Source organism: Carassius auratus, chromosome 29 (assembly GCF_003368295.1).
Source record: "Carassius auratus strain Wakin chromosome 29, ASM336829v1, whole genome shotgun sequence".
Taxonomy (NCBI): Eukaryota; Metazoa; Chordata; class Actinopteri; order Cypriniformes; family Cyprinidae; genus Carassius; species Carassius auratus.
The window spans coordinates 15,184,323-15,198,142 of record NC_039271.1 but is presented as its reverse complement, the minus strand read 5'-3'; the positions used below and the strand labels follow the sequence as shown (position 1 = coordinate 15,198,142).

Here is a 13,820-nt window from a genome sequence, read left to right as displayed (position 1 = left end):
TTCTAGCTCAAAGACCAGCTCTACATTCCCTGATGTGGTGACAGCCTCTCACACCTGTCAGGCCTGAACAATTACAGCCATTAATATGCCAGATTGCCATTGTTGGGCTGTGGGAACTGCTGGGTTATAATAAACATGCTGTGTTTTAAAGGGCAGAGGGAATGCTTACTAGCAAATGACACGAGGTACTGGGCCAAATTTTGACGTCTCTAAAAAAAAAATTCTCCAGATGAATTGGGTTTTGTATCACTTTTCAAAGTTAATTATGTATAATGGCAGTAAAATACAATGAGGTCTTTTTCTTTTGTGGTTGTTTTGCTAGTTGTTTTTTTAATTAATCTTTTATAAAGACTCATTCCAAAAGAGTAGCTGGCGAGGAGCGATTATTGTCCCAGTGCAAATTTAATTAGAGGAGAGATGACATTTTGATATCATGATGAAGGCTGTGTACAAAACAAAAAACAAAAAAAGAGCCGTAAAAGGTTTTCAGAATCCTTGAAGCTAGCTGTTTGGACAGTCCTGGTTTACTCTACCTCTAGCATGACAAGGCCCTGATAAGAGCACAGAGGCCCACACGGTTCTACTACGGTACTGTAAACAGCCCAAATTTGGGCAAGGATTTCAACCAGATAGTCGTGTGCCCTGAACGTGAGGCTGGTTTGCGTGTTTCCCTCCTTGTCTAGGGTATTGCCATGGCAACCAGCTGTAAGACCGGGAGATTTTACGGGCAGCCGTTCAAGAGGGGAGCACACGGAGAACCGAGGTTGGACGCTAGTCAAGGTCACGGAGTTTAGACTGTGAGGTGTTCGAGTTTGACAGTTTGCACTGAAAGCCCCACTCAAACATAAAAGATAATTAGACCGTTCACATGATCGCCAAGACCAAAAACGGTCTCTGCTGACCATAGGAATGAAGTATTTCATTTGTTGAATTTGTTGCATTTATTTGATACAAAAGTACAGTAAATTTAGTAAAATATGGAGAAATATTATTGTCACTTTTGAACAATTTAATGTGTCCTTACTGAATAAATTCATTTGCGCAAATCAGCATTTATTTCTTAAAATCTTATGAATCCCAAACATTCGTAGATCACTGACAAGCTACGCAACATCGCGTTCATTATCGAAGACGATTTAGCTGTAATAACACAAACAGATTGACTAGATGTGCATGATCCTTTCGTTAGATATATCGCCCACTAGTGTTGGGCTATATGGCCATTTTTCAAATCGTCATATAGTCAGCCCGTGAGATCAACGATACACAATATTATCGTGCATGGGTGGAGCAAGAGAGAGAGACTCTTTGTTCTTGTCGTATATTAACTATTTGGTGTTTTAAACCGAGCAGGTGTGCGAGAGAGACTATGGAATCACCAATAATAATAAAAAATATATGCTTTCAAACATACTGATAAACTAAGGTTAAATATAAATATTCTGTATTAAAAACAGTGCCTATATAGTTGGACGCAACTACACATCTGCGCATGGAAGTTATCAGTCTAAATCATCCTGACTATCGACAGAGGCATGTACTTATGTCAATATCTCTTACTATCCTGGAGACTCGATTCTATCATCTATTGGCACAGCCCTAATATATAGTCACTGTATTGACAACACTAGTCTATTTCAAGCTCTCTTGTCTTGTCGAGTGGTGACATGCTTTATTTACAGACCTCCTTATTTCCCTCAAGGCATTTTGGTTACCCGATGATATAATGTGTCTTTGTTGAGAGGAATAGGTTCCCACTGATCTTAATCCAGAGTAAAATGCTAGCCTATATATTGCATGAATACTATTTTGAAAGGGTCTATGATTTGAAAAAGTTTACTCCGAGAGATGCTAAATGGCTAGACAGTAATTTTTTTTTTTTACGATGTTTATTGCTTTTATATTTACATGCAATGCTATGTTAACACAAACTTATAACAAACACTTAAATACATAAAAGAAAAACGAGTCTTGATAGTACTCTTGCTTAGATGTTAACTAATTTCTTCTGTTTTCCAGGCCTGCATAGACGATAATGTGGACATGGTGACCTTCCTGGTGGAGCATGGAGCCTGCATCAATCAGCCCGACAATGAAGGCTGGATTCCCCTTCACGCTGCTGCTTCCTGCGGATACCTCGACATCGCTGAGTAAGTCCCACTTCCCCACCACAGAGAACATAAGTGTTTCTTCATCTTCAGCCTGTTTTTATGTCCCAGGGTTTCATTCTATTTAACAAAAATAAATTTCAACTTCTTTCTCATATTATCACTTTAAACCTTCTTTTATTTTTTTGCTACTTTTTGATTTAACTTTGTCCCAGACCCAGATGTTAAATGCTAAAAAAAAAAAGAAATATATATATATATATATATATATATATATATATATATATATATATATATATATATATATATAGGGAGACAACGCCAGAGGGTAGTGCTGCCAATAACTGTAGAACTGTGGACATGCTCATTTTTTTAAATAAAAACATGAAATAGGTTATTGTTATAAATACAGACGTTAAAATTAAAGTTCACATCAGTGCCGTTATTCAGGCTGTTCACAATATGTTTTAGCGTGTATTGTGTTTTATGATACTCTGTTTTAGCACGTAATGTGTTATTCATGTCTGAATTAATCTGTTCTAATCTTAATCTGTAAAGTTTTTTAAAAATGATATGCTCATTTTAAAAATAGAAATGTCCTAGGCTCATACAACCTTAGCAGTTGATAATACACGGACTATTATGTTAATAAGTGGCGTCATTCGGTTATATTAATATGTTTTAGCAATCATACAACCATCAATTGGCTTGGGTTAGGATAGACCTTTCTCTAATGAATTAAACAGTTTGTTATACAGATGGAAAGTCTGAATAGTCTCTCTCCCTCTCTCTCTTTATATGGGTGTGTGTTTATGCGTGCGTGAGTGAGTGCGTGGGTGCATGCGCGGGATTATCGACTACTAATCGAATAATACACTGCGATTATCGATTATGACTTTTGCTTAAAATGCACATCCCTGTTATTAATACTGCAGCCTGCACTACAAACAGTGTGTGCTTAGGATACACGTCAAAATCAGGTGGCAAAGCTGTTTTATACATTGATAGTAATTAGAAATGTTTCTTCAGCACCAAATCATTATATTAGATTAGTTTCTGTTTAGTTTCCTCTCTCCCTCATGGCTGATCTGTTGATAGGGTGTTTTGCCAGCTATATGTTACCTTGTTAAAAGGTCAGCCCAGGTTCCAAGCCCCAAGTGACCTCTTGTCCCACACTGGATGGATTAGCACCTATCCTGTGCTGAAATCATAGCTGTGCTGCATATGCTTTAACACTCTGACACTTAGCTTGAAGGGAATCAAGTTCCACTTATTAATGAGTCATTCTTCCTGTACTAAGAATTGATAAACATATCCTCTTCTATGAATTGCTGATGAATTTGGCTGTTTGAAGCACGGTTTCATAACCTAGTGAGCTGTGTCGCTGCCTACATAGACAGTAGCCTTCTGAGGTGACCTCCTGACCTCCATGAAACCTTAAAAGTGACCAGTTTGGAGCCCTCTATATGGACAGGACCTCTGTAGGCCACGCAAATAACGCTGAACATTCAAATTTTTTTCTGTACTTCTCAGCCTTGAATACATTTTGATTCATAATCTATATTTTTGCTTCCCCATCCTCCATTTTGAATCTGTGGGGGGTGTTTTTTCCATTTAGCCTTTTGCTGTACATTCTGGGATAGCAATGTGATTTTATAAAGTCATGTCAACCATGATAACTTGTCATGGACGATCCTTGATTGGAGTTTTTTTTTTGGATTGGAGACTTTGTTGCTTTGTTGGCAGTGTCACTCTTGTATATGCTGTGGGTGTTTTTAATATTGAATTTCACGTTTGAGCTATATTGGAGGTTCGAGGTCTTTGTAGAGAACACGGCACTCTAGAGAAAATATCAGCTGACTTTTAAAATAGGGCAAACAGTAAAACGGAACAAGCTTGCTTTTGTCCTGAATATTGCGAGTACTCTGACCTGTTTAGTGTCTGTTGATAGGACTAACATTTCCAGAATCTGAAATAGGAATTGTGTACAAAATGGTAACACAAGCCTAATGACTCAAATATACAAATTAGGCACAAATATCCAGATTGAACATGATTGACCACATGTAAATGAACACTTTCCACATTTTCTTCCTGAAAACCACATTAAAATAGCTTATTTTACACCCTAGGCCTAAGGTGCGGTCACAATCATGAAAGCTCACAGGCAAAAATGGACCATTGTCTGTTGTCAATAGTGTAGCAAGGTATGAAGAACAGCGCACACAGAAGTCACTGTCAAACCGAGCAGCTTTCTGTTGGTCACTTTGCGGCAAATCTGCCTGACCAACTTCCACCCATTGCTAAATCTGTGAGGGAATATTCCTCATTGTGTGTATTCTTTTTCAAAATAACTATTGCCTGCAAAGATTTGCAGAACAATGATAAATGTGTCCCCACACTTAAGATATGTAAATTAAGGATGGGTCAGGGTGAGTAGTTGAGTTGAGAATAACCGAATAGTCAATTATGATTGTTTTGTTTTGTTTCGCACTTGGCTTGTATAATAAAAAAAAAGTTTTATGTAAAATACTGACTGCCCTGCAATACGTTTAATTGTGATTGATGGCGAAAATACGTCAGTTTTGCGCCTCTAATAATCTCAGCAAGCATTGCCGATGATCAGTTTCAAAGAAGATGCTAAGTTTTTGAAGAACTGTAAAGTCGAGGGCTGTTCCAGTAAAAAAAAAAAAAAAAACGCAACTTTTCAAAAAAGTTACCCAAATTCTTTCCTTGCAGCCAAAAGGAGTTTTATTTCTAAGAAGAAACTACTAGTTAAGCTGCTCTTAATATGTAAGTTGATCCAGATTGTAGTAAGGGCAGGTCTGTGTAGCTTTGTTTCCTAGTGCTGCGCTTCTTGAATCTGACACATGAGCAGAAAGGTTATTGAGGGCGGTGTGTTGATCACGCCAAGGTCAATGCTGAAACGATCTTTCAGACAAGAGACGGCCACTCCTTCATTAACTCTCAAGCCTATGTACTCCGTGACATGAATCCACGCTGTTAACCAGTAACTGGTGGAGGACCACTTCACTGAATTTTGATTTAAGATGCAAATCACCACTTGAGGTTTCTGTGAAGGGAGTCCCGTAAAATGAGGCCCCGTTCCATTTCTTCTTCATTTCACTTCCAAATATTCCAAAGCAGCAGTTGTCAGTTCAGTTCGGATGTATTAGTGTCTCTACCAATCTCACACTTTGTCATGTCTTTGCAGGTATCTTATCAGTCAAGGTGCAAACGTTGGCGTAGTAAACAGCGAGGGAGAAACGCCATTGGATATCGCAGAGGAGGAGGCCATGGAGGAGCTTCTGCAAAACGAGATCAACCGGCAAGGTACTGCTGCCTCTCCTTGACACACATTGCACATGCACTCCAACCTTCATCTCTCTCATGACAATGATTTGCAAGGGTGTACAAGGCTTAGTGTCATGTCCACGTCATGCTGTGGTTGAGATCATTGCTTTCTGACGATTCTGAGGCAGAGTTCTTCAAATTATTTGCCTTGCTTGGATGGCCAGTGGTGATATTTGCATCACGCTCAACTTTCCCAGCTGCTGTGTGCTCGAGTCGAGGCTGCAAGTCTTGGCAGGACTCCAGCGGGTGCACTGACTCAGAATTAATATTAGAGCCATGCTCAGCCGGTAGCGTAACACACAACACCCTTTCTCCTGTGTCCACTCTTAACTTGCCTGTTGACCTGGCTGGGTACTTGACGTCCGAGGTATATCATGCGTGTGCAAAGTCATAAAGGATTTAGGGAGGTCTGTGTGGCCGGCTGTAGTGAGGTCCCTTACATAATGGAGAAACATGATCCGTTTGAGCTGATGCCCATTGTAATGATCCTAAACTAGACGGAATGGCCTTTTGCCATTCTTGAAGATGAAACGGAGCCCGGCTGAGGCTCGAGGCTACCTTATTTTTGGAGAATTGAAGGGTTAGCCCATGATTTATTCACCCTCAAGCCATCCTGGGTGAGAGATGTCCACTCCCTCTTAACTCTCAAGCCTATGTACTCCGTGACCACTTCATTGAATTTTGATTATGCAAATCACCATAATAAAAGTTTATCCACACGGCTTTGGGGGTAAATAAAGGCCTTCTAAAGTGAACAGATGAGTTTGCGAAAGAAAAATATCCATATTTAAATCTTTATAAACCGTAATCTCTATATTCTGCTGACTTGCAGACATCCGCGTGACCGGGTCTTTTAATTTGACGTTGTGAAAGGCTGCACCTGAGCGCGCACAGCTCACATTCTCAAATTTTCACTGTGTGCTGTATGTGAAATGAGGGTTACCCTGGCTTTATTTTAAAAATATGATTCCCATTGCACACAAACTTCCAAGAAAACCGAGTGCTCGGTTGATTACAGTGTTAACTTCCTTTTTAATAATTTTTTTATTAGTAGTAATAAAAACTAGTTTGATGTTTATTACAAACAGACTGTAAGATTAAAACTAAATGTACTTTTCTGCTTTGTCTCTGAGGATAAAATTATTGACACTACTCTATCAATAAATTTCAATAAAATATATTGTCGGAAAAACTGACCGGATGTTTAGAATAGACAAAACGGTCTGCTGTGAAGTGTGACGAACAAACTAAAACTTAACATTTCAGTTACTCAGGCACATCATTTAAAATTACACTTCAAGAAGGCTGTGCACATTTTGTGAGGTTTAGTTTCTTTACATCCAGTGGCAGAATAGCATCCGAGACGGAATGCTTACTTGACGTCTTGTAACTGCAGTATCACTCCTGTGATTTGATGGACCAATAGGAGTTGTTCAGGACACACCTGCTTGATTACATGAAGCATGTTAAGGAATGTGTCGAGAAGAATTGGGACATCACAATTGTCCCGATTTCAAATCCAGGCATTTCAGAAGGGTTATGGAGTAACCTCTCATATGTGTAAAGATATATATTTCTTCATTTCATGACCCTTTAACAAACAGTGAAGCTGTTTTGTCCCCCAGTCATGTGGTACAATTTTACATGCAGAAACAAAAAAGGAAGAAAAAGAAGAAATGTAATGAGTTTAGAATGAATCCGATGAAGCGATTAATCCGTTGATATTGGGCCATTTTGGGACTATCACTTAAGTTGATTAGCGTGCAATTTGACCAGTTAATAGAACTGACTTCATTGGTTCCAGAATCTAAAAACAGCCCAAAGCCAGTTTTGATTAGATATTGGTATTAGCCATTTGAAAATTTCGTATTGGCTGACCAAGGCATACAATTTTCTTTTTTTTCTCTCTCTTTATTTTGTGAAGAATCCTATATCTTCCTCAGCCTTTGTGGCTTTGGCTAACAGTAAGTCCACAGTAGCTGCTGAAACGTGAGCCTCAAATTGGTTTTGCGGCAAGACAATTCTCAGAGAGCACAAACTGAGCTTGTGCTCGTCATTTATCGCTCTTAACAGCTCAACATGCGGCATGAATTTGTTGATAATTGCTCTGCCCTGCTGTAAACATACTGCACTCTTTAAGAGCATGTTATATAACCTTGCAATTCAGCCCACGCTCATGGCCATCCAGTGTGGCCCAGCCAATGGCAGCTGTCCGCTTTCGTCTGAGAGTTGAAGGACACTCTTCAGCTTTGGAGAAGAAGTGTCACCGTGTGTGTGATAGACCTCAGCAGACGTCCTGCCACACAATTCCCCCAGAAATCACATTGCTGGTTACCCCTAATGTTTGAACGGCTGAAATGGAATGTCCTTTTCTTTCTGACTAAAGATGCTTGCTGTTCGTTGGTCAGGCTAGAACAGGAGCCCACGCATTATTCCATGTATTGTATTAGAAGACCCTGCACTATTCTCTACTAAGAGATGGCTTTATGTAACAGTGAGTGTTGTATAATACCTTCAGCCTCTTCTAATGTGATCATCTTTTTTCCCACTCCCTGTCTGCTTTTGAACAAGACCCTAGTCAATAAAGGTTAAACTTAAGCAGAGACCCCAACCACCACCCCCTCAACAGGGTTATCCTTCAGACCTATTAGCAGTTGCTCATTTCCACAGGGATCAGGTGAGACGGGGAGCCTCTCCTATTCAACGCAACAGATTTTTCCAGCTCTTGTTGTTCGGAAAATCATACGTCGGAGGCACTAAATCCATCATGGTTGGTGACATAATCTGTCTGACAAAAACTGACTTTTCGGATCAAAAGGATTAATGTACCTTATGTAAAAGAGCCCCAAAGGCTCCAATATACTCTGAGAAGTTATTTGCAGCGGTTTACTTTTAGCAAACATTTCATTTCAATCAGAATGGCAAATACTACGGACCAATTTGTTAGTTTACCAGCTAGATCGAAATTTTCTGTAAAGTAGTTTTTCGAACTCCCAAAGCGAATGCCAACTTTGTTTTGCTCTTATTTTGTTCAAAATTATGTCACACCAGTTTGTTTCTCGATTTCGCTTCAAGTATATCAGGGTTTTACTGAACTGACCTAAAGTGAATGCTTTAGTTGTAAAACCAAGCTCCTGTCCACTGCTTTTGACTGTCTAGTGCTCTTGTGAAGGTCAGTTTGTCTCTTGTTTTTTAAAGAGGCTGCATATTCTCCTGGCACTTTTGTTCTACCTGTTTCAACCTAACCTCTTACGTGGCATCAAATACAAATCTCTCAATTCTCAAATCTCATCACCCATTTAGACCAGAAAAGACTATGATCTTCAGGCTTCACTTATGTCTTCCCACGATTGGAATTTTCTTGCAACATAGAACAGCTCTGTCATGGAATTTGCTCAGGAATTCCTACAGATCTCTGTCCCATGGCCCCATCTTTTTTTCACTCCATTCCAACTCTTTGGTCAGATATGGGCCCCATCTCTTCCACTAAACGGATCAAAATCTGTCACTTTAATCGCATCGCTTGACTTCTCCCAACAGCCACACCTGCCGGCCATTCAGTCAGGCTTGGAGCCATATAAGGGATGTGGCATGATACTCACGCTGTTCGCTCGTAATCTGAGATGCCTCCTTTTACGTTCATTTATTCGGACAAAAATGAAAGGTCAACTAGCTGTCAGCTATATTTCTGTATATACATATAAAGCACTGATCTTGTTTTGCTTTTGCACTCAGTGGAGATGTTGCTAAGCATTTAGAGACATGTTAAATGGTTGCTTGCTTCAAAGTCACATGCTGCAAAGTTTCTATTGTTGTTTCCTGTTTAGCGTAATGCTGTCAGTAAATGTCATGTTATATAGACTAGACGCACAGTGACCCATTTGGCAGTCCTCCAGTGTGGACTAGATTACATGTTGTGATTTTGGAACAATAAAAATATTAAAGTATGCATAGAATACTTTTTTGCACACTTGAATGTTAAGTGAACGTATCAAATTAAACCCTAGAATGCGAACTTCCTGGAAGTTTAAAGAATGTGTCTCTTATTTTGAATGCACTGTATATCAGATAGTAGTCGATAAAAGCTGTTTATTCAACTTTTTTGTATTTTAATTTTAATTAAATATTGAATTTTTTTAGCGGAATGGGCAAAATTGTGTTCTCACAAACTTAACCTTTGACACCATTTAGAGTAGACACACTAGTCATTCCTGAAACGGTTTACCTTGTTACACTGTAGTCAACCTCTGTGGTTGTTAATTGGATTTCAGCATTCTTATCCCATCAAAAAAAAAAACTTTTCACCATGCCGAGGTGCAATATATTTAGCATTTGCGTATAGGTAGCCTTCTTGAATGTCCTACAGTTTGGGCAGGTTAAGTGTACGTACTAATCCTAAAGATCTGCCCCCCCCTCCACCATCTTGCTCCAGGCGTGGATATCGAGTCGGCCAGGAAAGAGGAGGAGCGGATCATGCTAAGGGATGCACGACAGTGGCTTAACAGCGGCCAGATCAACGACGTCCGACACACCAAGTCTGGGGGGACCGCACTACACGTCGCTGCCGCCAAGGGATACACTGAAGTTTTAAAGTAAGTTTGCTTGCCTTCAAAAGAAAGACTTTGCCATTTTGCCTGTGATAATAGTTGCTTTTTGTTGTTTTTTGCCAAAAAGTGCGATTTAGCAGCTAGTGGAGGCAGAAACAAATGAATCTTTGCTACTGCAGGTGTAGAGGCTTTATTGCTTTACTTGGGTCATCCCATACTTCTCCTTTCAACTCTTTCAGTATCCCAAGGGTCTTGTACGCAGGGCGAGACAGTTTGTAACCTGTTTATCTGTCTCCATTACAGTAGATTATCGTGAGCTGTTGAACAAACACAGCTCAGGACGTGTGTCAGGATTTAGGCAGCGTCTCTGTTTATGGTGCCTGTGGATGTCAGAGTTGAATGACTGTGACAACTGCTCCATCTGCCGCTGCACCAAAACAAGAGGATTGTAACCGGATAGACTGCTTATTTTGGGTGTGGAATCTCAGAAAACTTCACATCTAATGCATATTTCTATGTGTGACCACTGACGCCTAACTGTTGGCATGCATAACCTGCCTTCTAGGCAATAAGAAAAACGAGCCCATTGGTCCACGCAATATCCCAGGCTTTTGGCAAATGAGGCCAAGCTTAGATTGCAGCACCAAAATCCAAGAAACCCAGATTTGTCTAATCTCATCATGCTATTTCTGTTGCTCTGACTGTTCGCAGGCTTTTAATCCAAGCAGGGTATGATGTAAATATTAAAGACTACGATGGCTGGTCTCCGCTCCACGCTGCTGCACACTGGGGCAAAGAAGAGGCCTGCCGGATACTAGTAGAGCATTTGTGCGATATGGACATGGTCAATAAAGTGGTATGGGATTTATGGTTCTGTCTGTGCTGCTAGCTTGTGTGTAGTCGTCTTCCAAGGCTTTGAATCGAACCCTTACAATGTCAAGTTTTGCTCCTCAGGGTCAGACGGCGTTTGACGTAGCTGATGAAGATATCTTGGGATATTTAGAAGAGCTGCAAAAGAAACAGAATCTGGTAATTTCGCACTTCTGGTATCGGATCTTCAATTGTGAGTTGCAATTGTTGTGAGCCTTGTCTGTGTTTGTTTCAGCTTCTGAGTGAAAAGAAGGATGTTAAGAAGTCTCCTTTAATAGAAACGACGACTACTGGGGACAATAATCAATCTGTGAAACCACTGAAGAGGTAAATGGCTCCTGCTCACTAGAGAGAAACCCCCATGATGGGATTGATTTACTGATTACTCGATGTCTTGACTTTACCGTGCACCTGAGTTGGCTAGGGGTGTTTTCACACTAGAGCTTTTGGTGTGGAAACAAAATGTTTGCAATCAGAGTTTGGTTGATGAAAATGGTTTTTCCAAACTCCGGTGTGCAGCGGAGTCCAGCTCTGGTTCTTAATCGATTTTAAATGGCAAAACCGAACCGCTTTTGAATGCCAAACCAAGCTGTGCATTTGTGCTTTAGTAAAGAAACGCTTCTACTGGAGCCAGAGAAGACTGTCCCACGAATCGAGACTCTGGAGCCAGAGAAGGTGGATGAAGAAGAGGGCGAGGGGAAGAAGGATGAGTCTAGCTGCTCTAGTGAGGAAGAGGAGGAGGAAGACTCGGAGTCTGAGAACGAAGCAGGTACCTGTTTGAAACATTGTCCGCCACCTACATCTACACGCTTTGTGGTAAACTGTAAGGTCTTTTTTTTTTTTTTTTCAGACAAGACCAAGTCTTCTGTTCCGACGACCATTTCCAACAGTACACCTGCACCTGTGCCTGCTGGTATCACAGTCACGTCCCCAACTACCCCAAGCAACCAGGTGACCACCCCAACCTCACCTACCAAAAAGGTACATACTCCCTTCCTGAGGGTGCTGTACACCTTTCCCTCCACCCAGACTTCTCCTTGGCAATATCATTCATTATCTATGTGTAGCATGTGTCAGGAAGCAAGAAAGTTGCTTTCGAACAAATGTTCAAGGTGACTTGGTTTCATAACACCATGAAGGAGTTACAGATTCATAGTGTTACGTGGCATCAGCGCAGCGCGGTCGCGAAATACTAAAAAGTCAGCTGATTTACGTCTTATTCAGTAATGTCAGTGTGCAGTGAATTCTGGGACTGTGCACTTGACAGGAGAGAACATGTCTTCCACGCGTCTTTACCTCGTACCTGCTGCCCTCTGCTGGACAGTAAAGGAATTTCATCAGTGTCAGGCTTTCATCAGGCAACCACACCATTCGTTAGAAAATGCTGTTGTTCAGAACAAACCTGATCTCACTTATATAAGTGATTCTAAAATTATTCCTATAAATTTTAATAAAGTTTAATATTTTTTGTTAATTTTAACTTGGCTTCATTTAATGCGATTTAATTTTAATGACTTTTCAGTTTCATCATAAACATAGTTTTTCAACTATTAACAACACCTTAACGTCTGTGTGTGTGTGTGTGTATATATATATATATATATATATATATATATATATATATATATATATATATATATATATATATATATATATATATTCGAGGAAGTATGTTTTTATAGTGATGTTTTTATTAAATAAAAAATTTAATTTATGCATTTAGCAGACGCTTTTATCCAAAGTGACTTACAGTGCATTCAGGCTATCAATTTTTACATATCATGTGTTCCCGGGGAATCGAACCCCCAACCTTGCGCTTGCTTGCTTGCTAGTGCAGTGCTCTACCAGTTGAGAAAAAAAATTACAATTAAATTAAGATACATTTATGTCCCAAATATGTGCAGTAAAAATTATTTTAAATGTACAAAATACATTGGTTGCTATACTTCTAGACCGGTGTGATATAAATCGTTATTCTTTGTTTGTAAATGTTTATTTTTTTATCATGTAATTTTGTGTATTGTATTGTTCTCCACGACAAATGCAGCATAAAAAAAAAATCAGCTTTTAATTGCATCTTAAATTTAAACTTGCCTTCAAAATGCCAGGAGCTCTCAAAACGTTGTATGTTGTGACTGGGCTTTCATTTGATCATTCTCTTTGCTGTACCTTTTTCTCTGTTACTCGTGCATCACTGCTTTTTGATTTATGTCATTCAGGGTTTCTTTCTTCCTTTTTCTGGCTTTTTCTTTACACGCATCTGTTTTTCTCTCTCTACTCATCTTTGCTGTTGTCTTGGATGGCTTTAGTCTGATAACATTACTGCCCTTGTGCCTGGGGGGGAGCCAGGCTGTCCTGCATTGTGGCGTCAAGGCTTGCGCAAAACTGGCATTTCACTTGTGCCCAAAAAAGCGATGGTGAGGCCTCGGTGTGTTCAGCATTGTGATTCCCGCCCTCCCTCTATGTTCCCCCACGTGACCACATCCCTAACCAATCAGATAACCGCCTAATCCAAGACCATTCCCTCATCCTGTCAACTGGCTCACTGCATGGTGTTGTGGTTTTCAGTCGCAGGTGTGATGACGTGCTGCTTTGGGTTGAACATCATTATTATATAGTTTTATACTTGAATGTGGTGGACTAAATATGACTGGGTGACTTCAATGCTGTGTGTACTTTGATAAGGGTGAGTTCATTTACCATTGACTCTAAACCCTAACAGGTCACCAGGATGCTGACGAGTTAAAGCTACGAGCAAAAACTAACATCTTGATTGAAATTGGGAATGTTTGGTTTTGTCATCTGTTGTTATTCGGTATGCTTACTATCTTAGGCTATGTTTACACGACAACGATGTTGTCAAAAACCGAAAATATTTTTTCCAAGTTTCACGTATACACAACAACGTTTTCAAAACGATTAGTGTTTACACATATCCACA

At 39.9% G+C, this 13,820-nt stretch overlaps 1 protein-coding gene across 8 annotated transcripts in view; it reads left to right on the top strand.

Annotated features, from left to right (window-relative positions):
* ppp1r12a (protein phosphatase 1, regulatory subunit 12A) overlaps nucleotides 1-13,820 on the top strand; it is a 58,469-nt gene that overhangs the window by 24,958 nt on the left and 19,691 nt on the right. For 5 of the 8 annotated variants that reach the window (XR_003276414.1, XM_026209825.1, XM_026209822.1 and 2 more), the window contains exons 2-10: nucleotides 2,020-2,150; nucleotides 5,323-5,441; nucleotides 9,895-10,054; nucleotides 10,721-10,865; nucleotides 10,964-11,038; nucleotides 11,115-11,206; nucleotides 11,488-11,648; nucleotides 11,730-11,860; nucleotides 13,189-13,296. Coding sequence is in view for 5 of the 8 variants with exons in the window: in XM_026209825.1 (XP_026065610.1) it covers nucleotides 2,020-2,150; nucleotides 5,323-5,441; nucleotides 9,895-10,054; nucleotides 10,721-10,865; nucleotides 10,964-11,038; nucleotides 11,115-11,206; nucleotides 11,488-11,648; nucleotides 11,730-11,860; nucleotides 13,189-13,296 (1,122 nt within the window). In the remaining 3 variants the exon portion in view is untranslated. The remainder of the gene's footprint in view (nucleotides 1-2,019; nucleotides 2,151-5,322; nucleotides 5,442-9,894; nucleotides 10,055-10,720; nucleotides 10,866-10,963; nucleotides 11,039-11,114; nucleotides 11,207-11,487; nucleotides 11,649-11,729; nucleotides 11,861-13,188; nucleotides 13,297-13,820) is intronic. The other 3 variants (XR_003276416.1, XR_003276415.1, XM_026209824.1) reach the window with 1 other exon arrangement.